At 44.0% G+C, this 19500-nt stretch overlaps 1 protein-coding gene across 17 annotated transcripts in view; it reads right to left on the reverse strand.

The window, feature by feature from the left end:
- Positions 1 to 7300: 7300 nt before the first annotated feature.
- The window catches only part of SRRM1 (serine and arginine repetitive matrix 1), a 20017-nt gene continuing 7817 nt past the window's right edge, over positions 7301 to 19500 (reverse strand). For 3 of the 17 annotated variants that reach the window (XM_055704342.1, XM_027813214.2, XM_027813210.2), the window contains 12 exons: positions 18310 to 18513; positions 17601 to 17720; positions 15828 to 16099; positions 15605 to 15685; positions 15174 to 15260; positions 14360 to 14504; positions 14064 to 14105; positions 12126 to 12230; positions 11321 to 11782; positions 10231 to 10417; positions 9308 to 9502; positions 8106 to 9094 (listed from right to left, as the gene is read on the reverse strand). In XM_055704342.1, coding sequence (XP_055560317.1) covers positions 8990 to 9094; positions 9308 to 9502; positions 10231 to 10417; positions 11321 to 11782; positions 12126 to 12230; positions 14064 to 14105; positions 14360 to 14504; positions 15174 to 15260; positions 15605 to 15685; positions 15828 to 16099; positions 17601 to 17720; positions 18310 to 18513 — 2005 coding nt within the window. In that variant the 3' untranslated portion in view covers positions 8106 to 8989. Of the gene's footprint in view, positions 8050 to 8105; positions 9095 to 9307; positions 9503 to 10230; positions 10418 to 11320; positions 11783 to 12125; positions 12231 to 14063; positions 14106 to 14359; positions 14505 to 15173; positions 15261 to 15604; positions 15686 to 15827; positions 16100 to 17600; positions 17721 to 18309; positions 18514 to 19500 lie in introns of those variants that run through there. The other 14 variants (XM_055704351.1, XM_055704356.1, XM_055704350.1 and 11 more) reach the window with 12 other exon arrangements.

Here is a 19500-nt window from a genome sequence, read left to right on the forward strand (position 1 = left end):
GCCCAGCACCAACCTCATCTCCCTCCTCCTCCCCCAGTGAAAAACACCCAGAAAAGGACACCAAGCAGTAAATTAGATTAACATTTGCCGCAGTTTCTCCACGCAGGCAGTGGAAGGCACCAAACGCTGCGCTGAGGGCAGGGAGGAAGGAAACGGCAGCTGGAGAAGCACCAAGTCGCTGCTGGTAACATGGCTGACCTTGAGGCAAGGTGCTGTGGGCACGCAGCCTCACTGGACGAGTGATGTAGCAAAGCCTTGCAGCTGCAGAGCAGCGCCTTCGGCTCAGGCTGAGGGCTGGAGCAACCCCAGCAGCCGACCCAGAGCCCCAAGGGGTTGACTTAACTCACAGGCTGCACCCCCTGAGAGAGTCCGATCGCCCTCAGGACTGGGACTTGGGATTGGACTCGAGGGGGCTTTTTTTCAGCGGTGAGATTTACCCCATGGTGGCCTGGGGAACCCACAGACCACTGACGTGAGCCCTGCACACGTGGAGATGGACTCCTCCAGGGCAATGCCCTCTTCTCCCACAAAACACACAAATTACTCCTTTTTCACACAACTTCCTTCACTTATCTCTGTCCTGGATAACAGCAAGGTGTCCCCTTGCCTTGTCTGGAAAGAAGAGTTGAAGCTGAAAGTGGAGTCTGCCTCCTCCTGAAGCCGCAAGGACAGCTCCCTTTATCCTCCCGCATAAATAATAGAAGGATTCATTCACATGCTTGTAATGGATTAAAAATAAATAAATAAGGAGGAGCTCAATTTTGTTTTGCCAATCATGCACTTAATGTAATTTTCCCTTCTTGTCCCCTTGTGCCAGTGCATGTGGACTCGCAAAGATTTTAATAAGCTGGAAAGGCGCCAAACCATTTCTGTCTCATTAAAAAAATATCAACGTGGTGACAAAGGCAATTTTTTTTCACATCAGTAGTCAAATCCACTCACTGAATTAAAATCCAGCTGACAGGGAGACGATCAGTTTTTAATGGGAACTTTCCCCTTCCTGGCAGGGGGAAGCATGTGGGGGTTTATTCACAAAAGCGATTGAAATTTTTCACAACCGCTCTCTGGCTTCGGTTTCATTTGAAGTATGTAGCCAATTATTTTTAAAACCTGAATGAAAAATTATAAAAAGCCACTGCTCCCCACAGGCAAATGCCCTTCCGGAGCCTTCCAGGCAGCGCTGGGAGCCCAAGCACAGGCTGGACCCCCGGGGATGTTCGCTTCTTCCACTGCTCGTGCTGGGTCAGGGCATGGGCACCACGAAGGTACCCAAGGTCTGTGCTCCTGGGGACGGCCCCGAGCGGGACATGGCATCGGCACGGGTCAGGGGTGGGGGGAGATCCCAAAGGAAGATCTGGCCAAGCAGATAAGTGATGCACGTGCTTTCGGGAGTCCGGCCGCACAAGCTGCAGCTTCTCTCCAGGGACCATCCCCGAGCTGGCGGTGGCAGCTGAAACTCCATTTATTTCAGCGTCGCCACAACAATATACACAAGCTGCAGCTCTGCCCCTGGGTTAAAAACAAAGCTTTTGCAGAGGAATTGAACAATTCTCCCCCTGCCAAGTTGTTTTCCCAACATAACCATTTTCCGTGTTTTCTTTTCAGTAAAACAGAAGGATTCAGAGCTTCCCAGGCTGGGGCTGCGGAGCATCGCCCAAGCCCTGCCCAGGATTAGCAGACGCGGCTCACACGCACAGACCAGCCCCACTCCCCTCCTGCAGCTGGAAGGAGCAACCTGAGCACTCGAGTACCCGTCCAGCAACACCCGTCTCCATTTCTCCGTGAGCTTCTCCTACACCCCGGATTTATCACCTCAACGCCACAGCAAGATCTGTCCCTGAACAGGTCGCGTCACACGCTCATATCGCCGTCAGGTGCCGGTGCCGCAGCCCTCGCAGCTCCTGCTCACTCCCGTCTCACCTCCCTTCTCCCACGCCATCACTGCTGGTCACGCCACACGCTCGGTGCCGCTGATATCGTGAGCGATGGCTACCTGCGGCGCTCGGCCCGAGGGGCAGCATCCTGCCTTTGTACCGCAGGAAGGACGCAGCCGGCCCCCACATCCCTTCGGCTGTTTTCCTCAGCACGGCATGCAGCTCAGCGCGCCACCCCGCCAGGGGAAACAGATGTAGGAGTTAAAATGATTCCTGTCCCCCGACAGGCTGTGCAGCCTCCCCCAGGACCCCACTCGTGGCCCGGCAACTCCCAAGGGATTGATCCTGGATGAGAAAACCCACCGTTCTGGAGGAATCTGCCTCCATGCAAACTCCAAAGATAATTACTTTGTGATTAAAACACCTTGTGCTAAAGGCTCAGAGTCACCCTCTCCCCGAGCCACCAGAGCGCCGCGCTCCCAGCACCGACCCCAGTGCGCTCTTCCCTGCAGCGCTGATTCCTGGGGTCATCCAAAACAATCTTGGCAGAAAACAAAAGCAAAACCTTGCTGAAGGAAGAGGCGCGTACGGCACAGGGCGGCTGCCCTCGCTGTGAGTCACTCTGCCCTCTAAGCCCAGTTTCACCCAGCCAGATGGGCGTCAAACGCTGATTCACCTGCCCTGGGAGCTGGCCACATCCCAGTATAAAATACAACACTCCCAGCTAAGGAAGCATTTTCGCAGCATTTTACCCTCCCCGGGACACTGGGGCTGGCTCCACACAATAGCTGCTGGGGCACAGCCCCCTCCCAGCTATACAAACCTCATAGGAAGCACGGCAGCTCATGTTTTTACATAAAAGACTGGGCGGGGGGGCTGTGGGGATGGACAGGAGGAAACCAACAACCAAACACAAGCCCCTTTTTTCCAGCAGCACTTTTAGCTCCAGGACAAACCGGCTGTGGTCTGCTCTGCTTTAAGCAACAGCTTTCGGTTCATCCCCAGTCGGGTGAAATACCAGCAGGCTTGCTGGCTGATGAGAAGTGCAGATGCAAAAATCTAATTAAGTGGCCCACCGAAGGCCAGGCCAGGCCAGGCTTGGCTAGTCAGTCCAGAGGTAGAAATTAAGACTTCTGGGCTGGGTGGTCTCCATCGCACCCGCTCCCTCCCCTCCAACAGCTGCCCACAACCTCCTACAGCATCACCCGTGAGACGTCAGGTTCTGTTCTAGCAGGAGGCTGCGAGCTCCCGGCTTCATCTTGCTCCACAAGGGAGAAGCAGAACCAATGTTTCTTATTAGCCTGCTTGAATTAATTTAAATCACTGATTTTAATCCTGGTTTAAAGTAGCAGACAGGAAGCATCTTTTCAACTCATCAGTTTGGTTCTATTTTGCATTTGTAGTTTCATTTTTCTTAAGGCGGGTAACTGACACAGCCTGTAAGGGGGGGATTTACGCTACTACAGTCTCTTGACTCTAAATTTGAGGCAAATTTTTGTACACTTGATACACCATCCCTGTACACTTTTAAGCTGTTACCACATAATTAACATACATAGTTTTGAAACTGTTAAATACATTTTTCTTTTTTTCTCCCAATTTTTACTCATCACTTTTCCAAGCTGTATTTAGGTCAAAGGTAATTAAAACAAACCGTGAGAATATTTTTCACAGTTGTTTTGCGATGACTGATGATTTTAACAGCCATTTGCCTCCTCAAAAGCTGAACAACTGACCAATTCCCGTGCTACTTCGGTGGGTTTATGGACAAGCTCAGTCCAGCTGCTGCTGCACCGCCTGGACCTGAATCCATTTGAGGAATTTTGCTGTTTGTGCTTCCTTGCTGTTCTTTCCAAGTTCAAGGCAGCACAAAGCACTCCTCTTCCTTCAACACATGCAGAGCTTAAGACGTTTTTTTCTAGAGTTTGGTGTATTTTCTGTATTTTTCTTTGAAAAAAGCATTTTACTGCTTCACCACGCTATGCATCTGTTCTTCATTAGGGAGCATCAAGAGCCGATGCTTTCATGAACAGGGCGAGTCCAGCACCATATTCCTTCTCACACCGTGAGGATTCAGCTTTCCCTTAGTAATGAACCACCCCGACTTAAAGATTATTTTACCATTTTAATAAGACTTTTCTCCCACTGAAATACCCAAGTCTTTGGGTCGTGAACTCAAGTTCTGCACCAACGTTCTTAAAAACAAGGCTTCATGCCCACCTTCCAGTGCCCTTTTCTGAAAGATTCTACACAGAGTAACTTTCCCGTAGGCGTCCCGGCCTCAGGCATCCCGCCCCGGCGAGGAGCGCGGCTGCGGGGAGCAGCTCCTGTCTCTGCTTCTTCAGGAATATCCCAAAGGCCACAGCTCTGCAATAACCACAGCTTGAATTTAAGGCAAAACCCTAAAATACTTTCCTTTAAAGGTAAAACCCACACAGATCCCCTGCGCAGGATCCCTCTGCAGTTAAATCTATACAGCACGCGCAGCGTCCGATTACCTCCCGAACGCTCCACCTGCACCAGCTCCCTGCACCCAGCCCCGCCGAACGCGTTAATAATACAACCCCGGTGAATAATTGAAGACCACCAGCCTTCAGCAGATCACCTCCAGCTGCAAAGTGGCTGCTCTACTATTTTTAAGGTCGATTAAATTAATTCCCGGCCATCTTCCCAAGCCTTAATCCACGTACAGCATCGGGCAGATAAAGAACTCGCCCACGAATTTGCATGCCGATTGCCTCTAGGCAACCAAGGAAGCAAAACACAAATTATCTCAAGTGGACCGTCAGATTTTGAAGCGTGATGGGTATTAAGCAAAGCTCCAGTTTTCCCAGAAGGAAACGTGAACAAGAGAAAGCAGAAGTCAAACCGCTTCGTTCAAGCGGAACCTTGATGGGAACAAAGGCAGGGTTACAAGGTGAACGGTGGGTGAACGTAGTGCATTCAGGAGCGTGATCCCGCAGGAAAGGGGCAACGCTCCTGCCGCGCGTTAAGCAGCCGACTCGGATTTCCGAGACAGAAATCGCTCAGCTGCGAGGCGCGGTGACGGGACAAGACGTACCTCCCGGCATGGGTGGGAACTGTCTCCATCTTCCCGCTTCGTGCTGCAGCCGGCCGGACTCCAGCAGTTACGGCCTCTTTGGAGTTTTCCAGGAGAGCTGCAGTCAAGTTCGAAAGTCAAACTGTTGATCAAGTCCGGCAACACACAACCACCCACACCATTGTTCTCAGATTTAATAAACTTTTTATTATCCTTAAAGAGATATATTAATTTCCCGGTAGCTTATTACAATGACTGTGATCTGATGAAGAGAAACAAAATTCCACCGGCAAGTTCTGTGAATATGAGAGGGGGGAAAGAAAAGTTGTTGTACAAGAGGGAAACCCAGTCGCTCCTCAGCGGAGGAGGGTGGAAAGCCATGCACCACCGTCTCTACTACAAGTCTGGACTCTGGCTGAGAAGCGACTTGAGTGCAGTCAGCGCTGCGGGTGCCTGGCTGGGAACTTGCGTGACATGTAACAATGGGCTTTAAGCAGAGAATTCCAGGTTTTATGAGCAGATGATCCTACACTAAAACATCAGTTATCACACATCACAGCTGCAACGAAACTCAAAAAGACGCTTCCACACCCTGCTGAAAGCTCCTCTTTCTCGAGACTTTTTATACCAAAACACACGTATTTGGAGGTTTAACATTTGAGGAACGAAGTCAGAGTGCAAAAATGCACATGGTGCTTAAGCTGCTCCTCCAAACTAAGGCACCTCCCGTCATATTTAGCATATAAATATTTAGCCTGCATGAGCCAGTCCTCTGGGTCCAGGCCCCTGCTTGGAAGGTCCACTTGTGTCAGACAACGTGGAGCTGGGCACGCGTGAGGTCGCACAGTTCTGAGCCCAGAACTCTGCCTCGGCACCGCCGCTCATCACGCCGGTCACGTCGGCTCTCGGGAAGCACCAGGCGCTTCCCAAAGGAGCGGCAGCACGGCCTGTCCTGCGCATCGAGGCAGTTCGCAAGTGAAGTTTCCGAGTGTGAAGCTGCAGTGGTGCAGCTCGGGAAGCTGGCCCACACACAACTCCCCAGGCCAACTTCCAAAGTCACACAAGGGGAAAAATTTAATAATCCAACACAGAGTTTCTGTAAACCTCAAACTCTTGCACACACACCTGCTATTGTTCCACCTGTTGACACAACAAATCCATCTTTATCACGCACCGTGGCTACTGCCCTGCCCGTGACTCACTCCAGCCTTACCTTCACGCCTGTGGACTCATTTTCACTAAGTTATACAGTCCAATTAAACTTCAATTTATTATTTTTTGGCATAGTTTGATAGTTATCCCAGCAAGTCACTCATCTAAACCCGCGTTATCTGTCGTTTCCAGCCGGTGGCTGCGACTAACCAGCAAACGTACAGCACGAGCAGACGCAGCACGAAAAGAGCCAGACCCCCGCAGAGGCTCCGCCGTGCTGCGCCAGGAAAGAAAAGGATTGAGAAACACAGGTACGAGGTTAACCGAGAGAGAGTGGCGAACAGATTGGAAGACTTCGGTTTGGGATGATGGGATCTCAATTCCAGAGGATCGAGAGGGAAACTCAGGGATGGAAGTCAACAGTTCACCAGGACAAAGTTGCACAGAACAGCCCCAAATGCTAAAGGCATCGTCCCAGCCAAGTCATTTGGGATTCAAAGTATCCACGCAACAGGATTTAGAGCAGCAAGGACAGCATAACAGCAACAGGATTTAGAGCAGAAAGGACAGCGTCATAGCTCACGAGAGGCCTCTTGCTCTCACCTGACTATTTACACGCAGCAGCGGTATTTGATTGAATGGCAAAGTAGGAAGGAATTAAAATACTGAACTAAAGGCACTTTAGAAGTTATACTCCTCTCAAACAGCGTATTTAGTTGCTCTTTTGAAACCTAAACCATTCTTTATGGACAGATGTTAAGGGGAAAAAAAAAAAAAAAAAAAAAGAGGAATGACCTGACAACAGAAACTCCAAAAGAAAAAGTGGGGGCACAGCCAGGGGTCTGGGGAGATCTGGTTGCGCTTCCCAGCCTGTCCAAACCCACCAGTGGTCCCGGAGGCAGATGACAACAGGCAGGAGGGACGATAAGCAGTCAGCTACTCAGGTACTGAACGTATTTAAAGAACACCCATCACTCCTAAGATGAAAAGGCACACAGAGGTCACAAAACCCAGAAGAAAGCCAAGATTCCAGACCATAAAGAACGAGGTGTTAGCCCCCTGTGAAGACCACACATGCGTATGGTCTTTCAAGACTGAATTTCAGAATTATTTGTGCTGCCAAGGAACATCACGGGGAAAAAACAATGAACGAGGCCAAGAGATTAGCACGGTACGTTGTTGGGTTCTGCAGTGGTTCTTAAGCACCAAATTCACTCAGATGTACTTTTAAAAATCTGTTTGTCCAGAAAGTTCTTGGAATTTATTACACACATTTAATAACAGATGATACTCAACATTCAAGTGTTGTTGAACTAAGTTTACAAGCACTGTAGCATACAATGTATACTTATGCTAAGAAACAAAAGATTCAGCATATAAGGGAGTGCAGAAGGAAGCTACTTTAAAGAAATCCCCTTCCATCCATATCTACATTATACCTGCTTTATTTTAAAACCCTACATGACGTAAAGTAAAAAGACTAATCAAATATCTACACTTAATTGTGCACATCACATCTACTTCAGATGCAGGACAAAAAAATTTTCAAAAGCATGTTCCATTCCTCCTGCCAGAGGAACCTCAGACTTCAGAATTGACTTGATTTCAGAAACAGAGCTTGAATTGTTAAAAAAATTCAACAGTAGCAATCCAGCAAGTTTCCAATATGATTATGAAAAAGGCAGTGAGCCACCAGGATTCCGTAAAGGAACATCCAAACCAGTGTTTACGTGACTAAAGCTCGTTAAATTAAGTTAATGCAAACCTGCCATTCATTTTTTGCAGGACCTTGAAACGTTTTGACTTGCTATGACAAGAGATTTTCACCAGCAAGTATTTTGTTTGAAGCTTACCCACCCTAACAGCGTGCTGACCAGGCAGACGGTTTTACTCTTGCTTTGCAAGAACACCGATCCAGACACCACAGGAGAAGCCAGCCTACTGGATCAAATACTTTTTCATCTATCTGTGTATTCATTAACCCTGTACAAAAGAAAGCTGATTAGCAAATGTAAATGTTCGTATAAAAATAGCCAACATCTGTTTAAATTTAGAAATTTATTTTGTTTAATCCACAAGCTTTATATAGCTTTAGTTAAAAAAACAAAAACAAAAAACAGTGAAAACATGACAATATCCAAAGTTCAGGTTCCTCCAACTTTCAAAGACCACAGCTCTGAAAGTTGCTTATACCATTCAGAAGAACCATAACGAGACAAGATTTATGAATGGGGCAACGACATCTCACAAACAAAATTTATGTAACTGAAGGAATTTTTTTTCTGGGACTGCTGATCATGGAAACTGCCCTTTAAAAAAAGAACATAAAAATACAAATGAAATTCCAGTGTTCCAAATCAACATGTTACATCAATATAAACCCACAGTGTCCTGGTAAACAACATGCTTTCATTTATGTACCATTCTAAATTGCTATTTTTGATTCGCTTTAATGGAGACTATACAGGCAACAGTAGAAAGCATTAAAATGTATGTATTTCCTTGGAAATTCTGCAGTGGTTTTACTTCTGGGCAAGCTTACAAACCACAAAGGTTAGTAGCATAATGTAAGTGGATACAAAAGAAATCAAATGAGACCCTCACAAATTATGCTAAAGGCTTTGTTGAATTTCAAAGAAACTAGGGAATTGATGGTCATGTTTAAAACCTTCAAAACAAATTCCTACTGCTTCTAAGAAGTCTCACTCTAAATGAAATTATGCTGACTGTCAATGAAAGAATGTCACTAGTACACTGTGGACACCTTTTGTAATGTAAATCCATGCCCTTTGTACATGGTGAACCTCAACCTAGCAATTATTACAACAAATGTTATATTCTAAAGCTCAAACACATTTAGCAATTTGAAATTGAATTCTGAGTACAAACCAAATAAAATGTACATTATATCAAAGGATTCAGCCTAGGATGGTGGTGACACTTGCGCCTTCCGCATTGACCTCAGTGCCTTCTCTCGCAGGTGTTTTTCTAGATCATCAAGGTTGTCTTCAGGTTCGCTTTCTGTCTCCTTCAAACAAAGACAAAGCATTTCTTCAAACACCGAAAGCTAAGCCAGGCTGCAGCCCTCCCAGCACAGCAAATCATCGAGTTAAAAAAAAATAATTACGAGGCACCGAGTCGCATTTCTGAGGCAAGGCTGCCATTCAGAACGTCAGCAGCACAGGGTCATCAACATCTATTTGACTCTTAAAAACTAGAGCCTCAGGCACCAAATCCCTACCTTTTTGGGTTCTGTCTCTGCTTCCTGGTCTTCCTGTGTTGAGGTGGTATCAGGTGCAGCCACAGCAACAGCTGCTGCGGCCGCTGCAGCCTTCTCCTTCTTGTGTTTTTTGTGTTTCTTGTGCTTTTTATCCTTTTTATGCTTCTTATCCTTCTTTTTCTTCTTCTTCTTTCCACCCCCTTCTTGATCTGAGTTCTGTAACAAACAATTTAAAAGATATCACACCTTCTCCTTAAGGTTTCCAAACATCATTAGAACATGCCCACAACCACCCTGGGAAATCTGAACAGACTGAGCAACAACTGAAATTCCGTAAACTCAACACCATCTTCAGAACTGGGGGAACATCACACTTCCAGTCACCCGACAGGAGCAATCCCAGCGGACAGGGGTTGTAATGCGCGGCCGAGCTGTGTCTCAAACCAGAACATAATGCCACACAAGCTCGATCTGCTGGTCACAGAAGTGGCAGGCAAACCTCTGCATAAAAATTAATACGGCAGATGGAGTCTAACTCCCTCAAACACTCCTCTGGTAAATGGCAAGTGTCCCCAGGGAACACTGGGGAGAACAGACAAGGACGCCCAACGATCTGTTCTCTTCCTGTAGGAATAGCCTGCATGCGCACACGAAGACTAAGCATAAAGACGACCACCTCACTTTGTAGACCATGAAACCCATGCAGACTCATGAAATGGGAAAGACTTTTCCTACAGAAGTTAAAATTTATATATAATAGCATTTTTCTTCAGACTCAGAAATGTTAAAAAGTTTGAAACATATATGTTACTATTAAAAATTACTCCAAGAATATTATTTCCGCCCCCTACGGAACAACCTTAGCACTGTTCAGCACCCAAGCCTTCACGAAAATACCTTGCCATACAACCCAGAACAGTACTGCTTCTATAGCAAACAAATACCCTTGCAGGTGATGGGCTCTGAGTTGGGCTTTTAGCCTTTTTTGCAGGTGACCAGTTTGCAGAAGGAGAACGAGACCGTGTAGGAGATGGAGGTCCTTGATGTTTTTTTGGTGCTGGCTCAGGTGATCCTGATGCAGACCGTGATGAAGACACCCGTCTCGCAGATCGTGGACTTGGCGTGGAAGCCCTTAAAAAAAAAAATAGAAGAGCCACAATTAGAAATATAAGAGACAAACCAAGAACGTAAAAATTAATAGAAGTGCCAAATGAACATATGTGCTTAGAGCTTGGTTAAGGTGCCACTTAAAAATTGTTAGTTACTTTGCTGGCATATACTACAAAAGGCAAAACAATTTAATACCGCTGTGAATCTGTAACGCAAAAGGATATTGCAACTTGATAGCTTGATAAATACTACTACTACTGTTGTCCAGAAATGATTGCTCCCATTCTTCTGATATGACTAATTTATAACCATATTAAAAGTCAAGAGAATAGCAATGCTCTTTTATCATCCAATGAAGAAAGAGTGCAAGACATTACACTAATCCACATTTTCTTTCTGAAAAAATTAATAAGCCAGCACCGTGCTTTTGACTGTGCTCTAAGAGCAGCATCACAATGAAGAAAAAAAATATCTAGAATTTCAGCAGTTTATCTTGGATAACCAATTATGAAATGATTTATGAGCTAATGAAAAGCGCTGGCTCCCTTCTGAAGTTAGCTTTAGAATAAGAGAACATTTATCTTTCTTTTAACAAAGCTAGCAACAAAACTTATCTCGAGCTTCACTTCACCTGCTCAGTCCCAGTGCTTTGCTGTGCTGTTAGAAGTCCCATCCCTCAAACTCTACATAAAGCCTCCTTAATGCTTCTCCCCACAATACCCTTTATTTTAACAGATGCTTCCAATCTAATAAACTTCCAAAAATCAAAGTTACAATGGTGGAAGCTGAACAGAGCCACCAACATGTGAGCAATCTCAAGATACAGGAACCATTTTGATGCGACTCCCTGGCTATTCCCACTGCATTAAAACAAAACAAACAAAAACCCTCACAAAACCAACATCAAAGACTGATTTTTTTTACTTTGTCTTCTTAGGTTCTGGTGTTCTTGACACCCTCCTGATGGGTCTAGTGCTTGGAGATGGAGACTGTCTTCTCTGGGGTGAAGCTGAAGCTCCCCTTCGTGGTGGTGGTGGGCTTGCAGAGGTATGAGAAGCTCTAGGCCGTGGTGAAGGTGAATGCCTTTTGTTTTGTGGTGGAGAACGTGTTTCCCGATTGGACCTACTGGGAGGAGATCCCTTCCTGTGCTTGGAAGATATCGAAGGTGAACGCCTTTTAGCAGTTGGCGAGCTCCTTTGTTTTGGCGGTGGCGAATGGGAGACTCTGCGTTTCGACTGTGGAGAAGGCGATGCCCTTCGTTTAGGTGGGGGAGGAGGAGAAGCCGTTCTTCTCTTCGGTGGTGGTGAAGGAGAGTATCGTCTCTGTATCGGTGGAGAGTATCTCCGTGGAGAAGGTGAGCGTCTGCGTGGGGGTGGTGATGGAGACCTACAAAGAAAACAAATGTTCAGGTGCCACATCAGCATGTGAGTTACTTACAAGTATCTCGCAGTTCACCCAAGGAGGGGGAAAAGAACTCCTCTACGAATTCTTTAAAACTCCATTTAATATCAAGAAAATCAGCCCAACTAGTGTTATTCAGTATTTGATAGAGCAATAAAAAATATCCAGGCCGCACACCTACCACACAAGATCTCACTAGCAAAACTACACTCCCCTCAGTAAGCTGTGAATCAAGGGACCAGGATCAAGGGGTTTCTTTTCACGTGTCATTGTTGGAAGTCAACAAGCCAAAAGCAACCAGTTCAAAGACAAAAATGCAATACAGTACCTTCGACGAGGTAAGGAAGGTGACCGCCGCCGCCTCGGAGGAGGGGCAGGTGAAGGAGAGCGTCGCCGCCTGGCTGGTGGGGGCGATGGACTTCTCCTCCTCCTACTAAAGACAGATAAAGGGATTTCTTAGAAAGAATCTTGGGGCTCAATTGCAACTTTTCTGCTTTAACTGTACAAAATTATCTTGTTCGTGCACTTCAAAATGAATTATTTTTTTTTAGAACCACTGATGGAAAAAAATAGAAAAGACTTTCTAAAGAGGGTGAGACGACACATTTTACTGTAATTCTCAGTCTACTACAGCAATCGTTAGAATTTCACATTCACCTGGTCTATTAGCACCTTGTAGCCACAGAGGAAGACCAATTCTCTCCCATTTTCTTCTCCCAAAAGCTCACTCCTGGCATCTCCCTTGCACTGAACCTAGTGATCATCTAATGAGTCAGACCAGGGTACCGATCCACCAAAAACATCTCCTTGTCGTCACATGGTGACACGATTGCTAGATCCAACACAAGGGAGGAACTGGGAATGCCCAGCTCTGTCAGCAGAAAAACCCGCGTTCAGCAGCGGTCTGAAGTTGGAACCAATTAAACAGTGTGAAACCGTACTCTTGAAAAGAGCTTTTATCTACGAGTCTGGAATGCAAAATGACTTATTCTTGAAAGGCAGAGAGATTTGTTGCAAAACTGCAGCTATCTAGGTTAAAATTATTGACTACATGAACTGTTTTCTGCTCTGCAAGGTTTACAATAGACTTCTGGGAGGGGAAATTTTAATCAAACTCAAGAGTTTTAAAGAAGAGGAATATTGAATTCTGTAAAGCAAAACGTTCCTGTTTTAAAACCAATTAAGATAAAACTATTGATTAAAGGAAAACATTGAGTAATGAAAAAAGCACAGAAGCTTAACTACATAAACCAAGATTTGCTTTCAAATGTGCTGGCTGCTGTTCTCCAAAGCAATGAGTTACACTTTTTATAGATAAAACAGTTTGCTCCAAAAGACAACGTTCTTTTATGGTTCAAAAAAATATCAGCCTTCAAAAGTCACAGTTGTCCTAATTAAACACGTATTTTCACAATTGTCAGTAGGTAAATTTACCATGTTGCAAAACAGATTAAGAACTTTGGAATTCCAATCTGGTTTACGTAGAATTGTTTGACAAGATCCATAACTAGAATGTCTACATTTGTTGAAGTAGTCATACTTAATCTCATACATCATTAGGTATGCTGCAACTATATTCTAACTAAGTCTTAATTACAGATTGCTCACAAGGGTCATTACACCAGATTAGTAAACCCATCAAGCACCCAGCTTCCTGAACCTTCCTATATTCTGAGATCAACGTAGACCAAAAAATTACACAAGTGTTAACACCACTGCCTACACAAGAGAAGAGAAAATGAAGTCTGTGTTTACTACTAGTTCAAAATAGCTACTGAATTGAGGCATGAGACCTCTGAAATTCCAATTATCTGTGACCCAGAACACCAAGATCTTAATCACTTGTTGCAAGCATACGGTACCGACTGTCAATGGCAGCAAGAATACAAAGTAATGCTCACCCCTCCTTCATAGCTGTGTATGTGCAATAAGAAAACCCTGAAGAATAAAATCATTCAGTCGTTTTCAAGCATCAGGAAGACACTAATAACATTAACGTTAGTAGCTGTTACAGGCTTATGTGAATTAGCAACTGGCGAGCAATGAAGGAGCCTGAGCAAGTGTTTCTCTCCGTGGTTTTTGCCAGTGAAATGGTCCCAGATCCCACACGTCAAGGAACACAGCAGTCTGAATTTCCCTCACCTTACTACTCCGAGTGTGCAAGTCCAAAGGACGGCAAGTACTTACCTATGACAGTATAAATGACAGCCTGTCTAAATGATTTGCTAAACGTAAACCCTATTTAATGGATTAATTTCTAACCAACCTTTTCATCACTGGGGATTGCCATCTCTTTTCCATCTGCATCCTGATAGCAGTGGAGAAAAACAAAACAAAACAAATCTATCTGCCATACATGAGGCAAAAAACAAATGTATTCAAATAAAGTTCAGAGTAATTCTTACCAAATGACCACAACAAGAACACAATCTTGAGACAAGATTGGGCAAACTGGACCCTACTTAATTCTTGTGTTGTGTATTTGCTGACAGTCGCATAGCAGATAAACAATATTAAATAGAAAAAATTACACGAGTTAGGTTCAACTTAAGGAGAAATTACCGAGGGGATGATTCCTTTTGTCGTTTTCGGGGAGATGGTGATGGACTGCGTGAATGTGAGTGGCGTCGGCGTCTACCAACTTCCCCATTCTTCACGATGGATCTTTTAGGTCTTTCTTCTTCAGATGAAGATGAAGAACCAGAATCTATAAACGTAGAAGAATCACTCTCTGGAAGATGATTCTCACAACACTATTAACACAGTTACTGATTGGGGAACTGCAGTTTAAACTACTAACCTCCTCCCCTGCAAAATAAGAAGCTTCTATTTAAAAGCAATTCAACTAAAAATAGTAGTTGCAGTCAAGTGATAAAGCAATCCATCAGAGCTGGGCAAAAAAAATATCTGCAGCAACCTAACTGTCCACATACAATCTGACTAGCCAGATAATTCAAGAGGTGAACTTCAGTTACTTATAGAAACATTAGATGGACAAGAACCTATACCAGGCCTGGGTTAATTTACTGATTGGAAGCATACAAGAGTCCAAAATATTAGGAAATAACCTATTGCAACAACAGATTAAGTAACCCATAACAAATATATTTCTGTGTGTGATGTTAAGAGTTTAAAAGTGCAACTTTTAAAGATGTGAGCCATTAACAAGAGACATACCGTAACCTTTTAAAAGTTACACTATTTTCTTCATGAGCAATAATAGAAGTGATATCATTATGAGTGGTACATCTTAAAGTTTATCACAGCACCGCAGCATGCATAGCAAATAATTTTAATCAGTATTTGAACTTAACATTAACTACTTCCCACAAAAGCAAACTACAATCCACTTTTAGGAAATCTATGCCATCCATACCAGATGAAGACTGTTGATTCTGCCTTCTGTACTGACGTCTCTGTTGAACAGAGTCTGCTGTGGCCATTTTACCTCCTTTATCTTCTTCTGGAAAGGCACAGACAGAGATAAAATATGTAAACTGAAGACACAAATTGACCTTGTTCAGGCAGAAACAAGGTTGTATTACAGTACATCATCGCACACGCTTTTTTTTGTCCCCTTCAAAATCTTAAAATATTGAGGCTGGAATACAACTTCGGTTGGATTTTTTTCCAAGAAAGCTTGGATAGAGATGTTTGAGGCAGTACGAGCGATCACCTTTATACTTCTGGGAACTCTTGCTTTCAATGCCAGTCTATCAAGAGGATTCAACCCTTACCACTGCCTTTTGTCATGCACCTTGATTAAAAACCCCACCCAAAACCAGTGCTGAAAAGAGCACACCATACCTGATTCAGACAGTTCTGCTTTCCTCTGTTTTGGTGCTGGCGAAGGAGATTCTCTTTTTTCAGTACTCTTGTGTTTGGGCGCTAAAAGGCAAAGTCAGAAAACTCAGCTGCAATTCATTACATTCTCGCATGCACTTCTGCTCATACAAACTGTACACACCATCTTTGAGAAAACAAAACCAAAACGCTAAAGCTGCTGGAACACAGATTTTTACTTCATTACCTGATGCTCTGCTAGGCGAAACAGAGCCACGGCTTTTTCTTGCACGGTTGGACTGCTGGGGTGTTGGAGACCTGCGTGGTTTTGGAGGTGGACTTGCTGGTGGGGATGGTCTGTGCCTCCGTCTAGGGGGGCTTGCAGAAGGAGAGAGCCTACGAGTTTTACGAGGAGGACTGGATACAGTTCTTTTAGGTGGTTTCTTTGGTGGTGATCGGGAACGTGAGGAGGAGGAGGAAGAGCTACTGCCAGATAAGGATGCTGATGACCGTCTTCTCCTGTAAATCAAGTATAACATTAGATACTGAATAGCCAGTTGAAGAAATGTTTGAGCATGAACACAGAATCGCATTTTTTGCAAGCACATATAGAGAGAGCCACATACAACAGCACTTCCAAAACATGGTGGACAGCCTTCAACACTTGCTTTGTAGAAGAGGAGAATAATAACCGATCTTTCAGTTATTTTTAAACTACATAGTGAGCAAAAAATTGTTAGTGTTACCTTTGTTTGCTTTCTGTCAATCTACAGACTACAACTAAGCTTTTCTCCTGGGAGGAATTAGTTTTGTTTGGGCTCTCTAACTTCTGGATGGTTAAGAATTCTCTGTGTTAGCACATGTGATTTAATGATCTTCAGAACAGATCTCTTTAAGAGTTTAGTGTAAAAAGTTTTTATACCAAGAGGTAAAAATTTCAGACAACTTAACAACTCAGAATCAATCTATCCATCCTTATGTTTTAGTCTTTCATCTTTACTTTGTAATTTTAAAAAGGTAGGGCCTCTAGAATTCTGCGGCAAAATTTGTGGCAAGTTCTGTTGCAATTGTGTACCTGCAGAATCCACCTTTGGCTGCAGAATTCCTGAGAACCTGGAAAAAAGAAACCCTACCTTGAGTGAGAAACATTTGCTGAAAGGGAGCTCTTGTACATCTTGCAACATACATGTTTGATACTTTTCACAGTTTTCCCAGTAACTGTGTGAAATGAACATATTTACAAACCCAGGAAAAAAATAAAATAGTCATCACCTTGTCATAAAAAGGAAGAACTGTTCCTTCCTAAAAAAGAACAACTGCTGTATACACAGGAAGCATCACTTCAATTCTCTTCCTATGAAGAGGATAAGAATCTATTCTCTTCCTGTAAAGCCAAATGTCTATTTTGATATGGCCACAAGTACATATCTTCTCTGCAAGGCAACTCAGAGCTTTGCTACTAAAAAATTGCTTATGCTATCAAAAATGTGACCTCCAATACCAGAAAGCAGACCTTGAAGAATTTTTTTAAAAATAAAAACATGAAAAAACACATTTCAAGTCAGTATTTGATTTTAATTTCAAGATGGAAATGTAAAGTCACAACGTAAAAACTCCTAACAAGCAAAATCTTTACTTGTTCTAATTTTTTTCCCCAGGAAGGAAAAAAATAGTATTAAGACTTAAGCAAAAAAAGTCACGAAAGATGTCATGTCAACCCACGCTGGGAGCTATCAGAGCTATTTGAAGATGTTAACAGTTCTGAAATTGCCATTTTTCAAAAAGGTGGAATTCTCATCACTACTTCAACTCCAAAGAAATCACAGCTACTACTATGCTCCCCCACAACACACCTATGAAATACGACACTGCAGTTTTTATATCACTCAAACCATACACCTGACAGTACCAAGATAAAACGAGCAAGGTAATTCTGGTAACACTCATTCCTCACAACTGATGTTCCCTTCAGCTTTCAAAGTTTAACGTTTTCCATTGTCCCAAAAAAAGGGAATCTTACCGCCTCACAGGGGATCTGCTTCTTCTGTGTCTGGGTGGGGGAGGCATTCGCCTTGGAGGGCTCCTTCTCCTTGGAGATGGCCGTCTTCTTGGGCTTGGTCGCCTTCTAGGGGAGTAAGACCTGTCATAATCAAAAATTCAAATGAAAAGCAACTATCTAATTTTCAGAGTTGAGGAAATTTATCCTCAGGGGACTGAGGGCATCCTCAGAGTGTAGAGCTGTTTTTCCTCCAAGTGCATCACATTAAAGTAGCATTTAGGTTATATTGCAAAGTGTACATTCAGACACAATCAGTGCTTTGAAGTTTACCAACACCTCTCTACTTAGTAAAATAATTCAAAAAAGGAGAAAAAAAAGAAGTAATCTACAACACCATCACTATCAGACCTACCTCCTAAAAGGAGGCTACACAGTTCCCACTAACAAGTGCCATACTCAGCAATGCCTACCCCATTCCTTCTCCAGTCAGCGTTAGTCACTGTAAGCACCTTCTCACAAAGTGACAGAAGAAACCAACTCCCAAACCCATTTATCCATCGAACACATTCTTCCCATTTGGCCTAAAATATCCATAGTTCAACATCTCTAAAAACATCACTACTTTAGCTGAGAACATGACATTACATTAAGAACATATATAAAGCACATCCATAGCCTTCAGAAGAAAACATTCAGTTCTCAACCTTCACAAGATAAACTGGAGTCCTACCTCGACCGTGATCTATGACGCCTTCTTGGTCGAGAATGAGATGGAGAACGTGATCGAGATCTTGACCTTGACTTGGACCGAGTTGCGGACCTTTGACGAGTCTTCTCTTTTTCCTTCTCTCTCTCCTTCTTTGAATTACGTTCTGGTGAAGTTTCCTTAGTCTCTGGTACAGGAGGTTCAGGTTTAGGAGCTTTTGGGATATCACTGTTAAAAATAAAAGACTTCATTTATAAACACGTACAAACCATAGCCCCTGGAGTGACAATTTAGAAGCTGCCAAGATATTCCCCTACAATGAACATTCTCCTGCCCATCCTCTGACGAGATGTTAGACCATCTCGCTCCAAAACTGTGAAAAGAATTACAACATGGTACAATGATTCAAAGAGGATAAAAAAAAAAGTAACATACAGGCTGCGTGTCAACTTGCCAGAAAACAAGACGACATTGTCGTAAGTGGAAAAGATGACTGTCATGGTTTAACCCCAGCTGGCAACGAAGTACCACACAACCGCTCGCTCCCCCCCTGCCCCTAGTGGGATGGCAAGGGGAATTGGAAAAAGATAAAACCCGTGGGTTAACGTAAAAGTTCAGTAATTGAAATAAAGTACAACGTAATAGTAACAATCATAACGAAGAGGAAGAGAAAAAAAGAGAGAGGAATAAACCCCAAGAAAAATAAGTGATACACAATACAATTGCTCACCACCCGTTGACCGGTGCCCAGCCAGTCCCTGAGCAGCAATTGGCCCCTGCTGGCCCACTCCCCCCAGGGTATATACTGAGCATGATGCTCTGTGGTATGGAATATCCCCTTGGCTAGTTGGGGTCAGCTGTTCTGGCTCTGCTCCCTCCCCGTTTCTCATGCGCCTCCTCACCAGCAGAGCACAGGAAAACTGAAAAGTCCTTGACTTCGGGTAAGCACTGCTTAGCAACAACTAAAACAACAGTGTGTTATCAACACTATTTCCACCCTAAATCCAAACCACAGCACTGTACCAGCTACTTGAAAGAAAATTAACTCCGCCAAAACCAGGAAAATGAAAGCACAGTGCCAGCTAAGCACACTGCCTTTAGAATTCTGCACAGGAAAAAAATCTTAAGATTATTAAATAAATTCTTTTGCCATTGCAGGGGGCCAGGGAGAAGCAGGCATTTCCCTGAGACAAACTGCAAACAAGCATTAAGATA

This window comes from Falco cherrug, chromosome 3, assembly GCF_023634085.1.
Source record: "Falco cherrug isolate bFalChe1 chromosome 3, bFalChe1.pri, whole genome shotgun sequence".
Taxonomy (NCBI): domain Eukaryota; kingdom Metazoa; phylum Chordata; class Aves; order Falconiformes; family Falconidae; genus Falco; species Falco cherrug.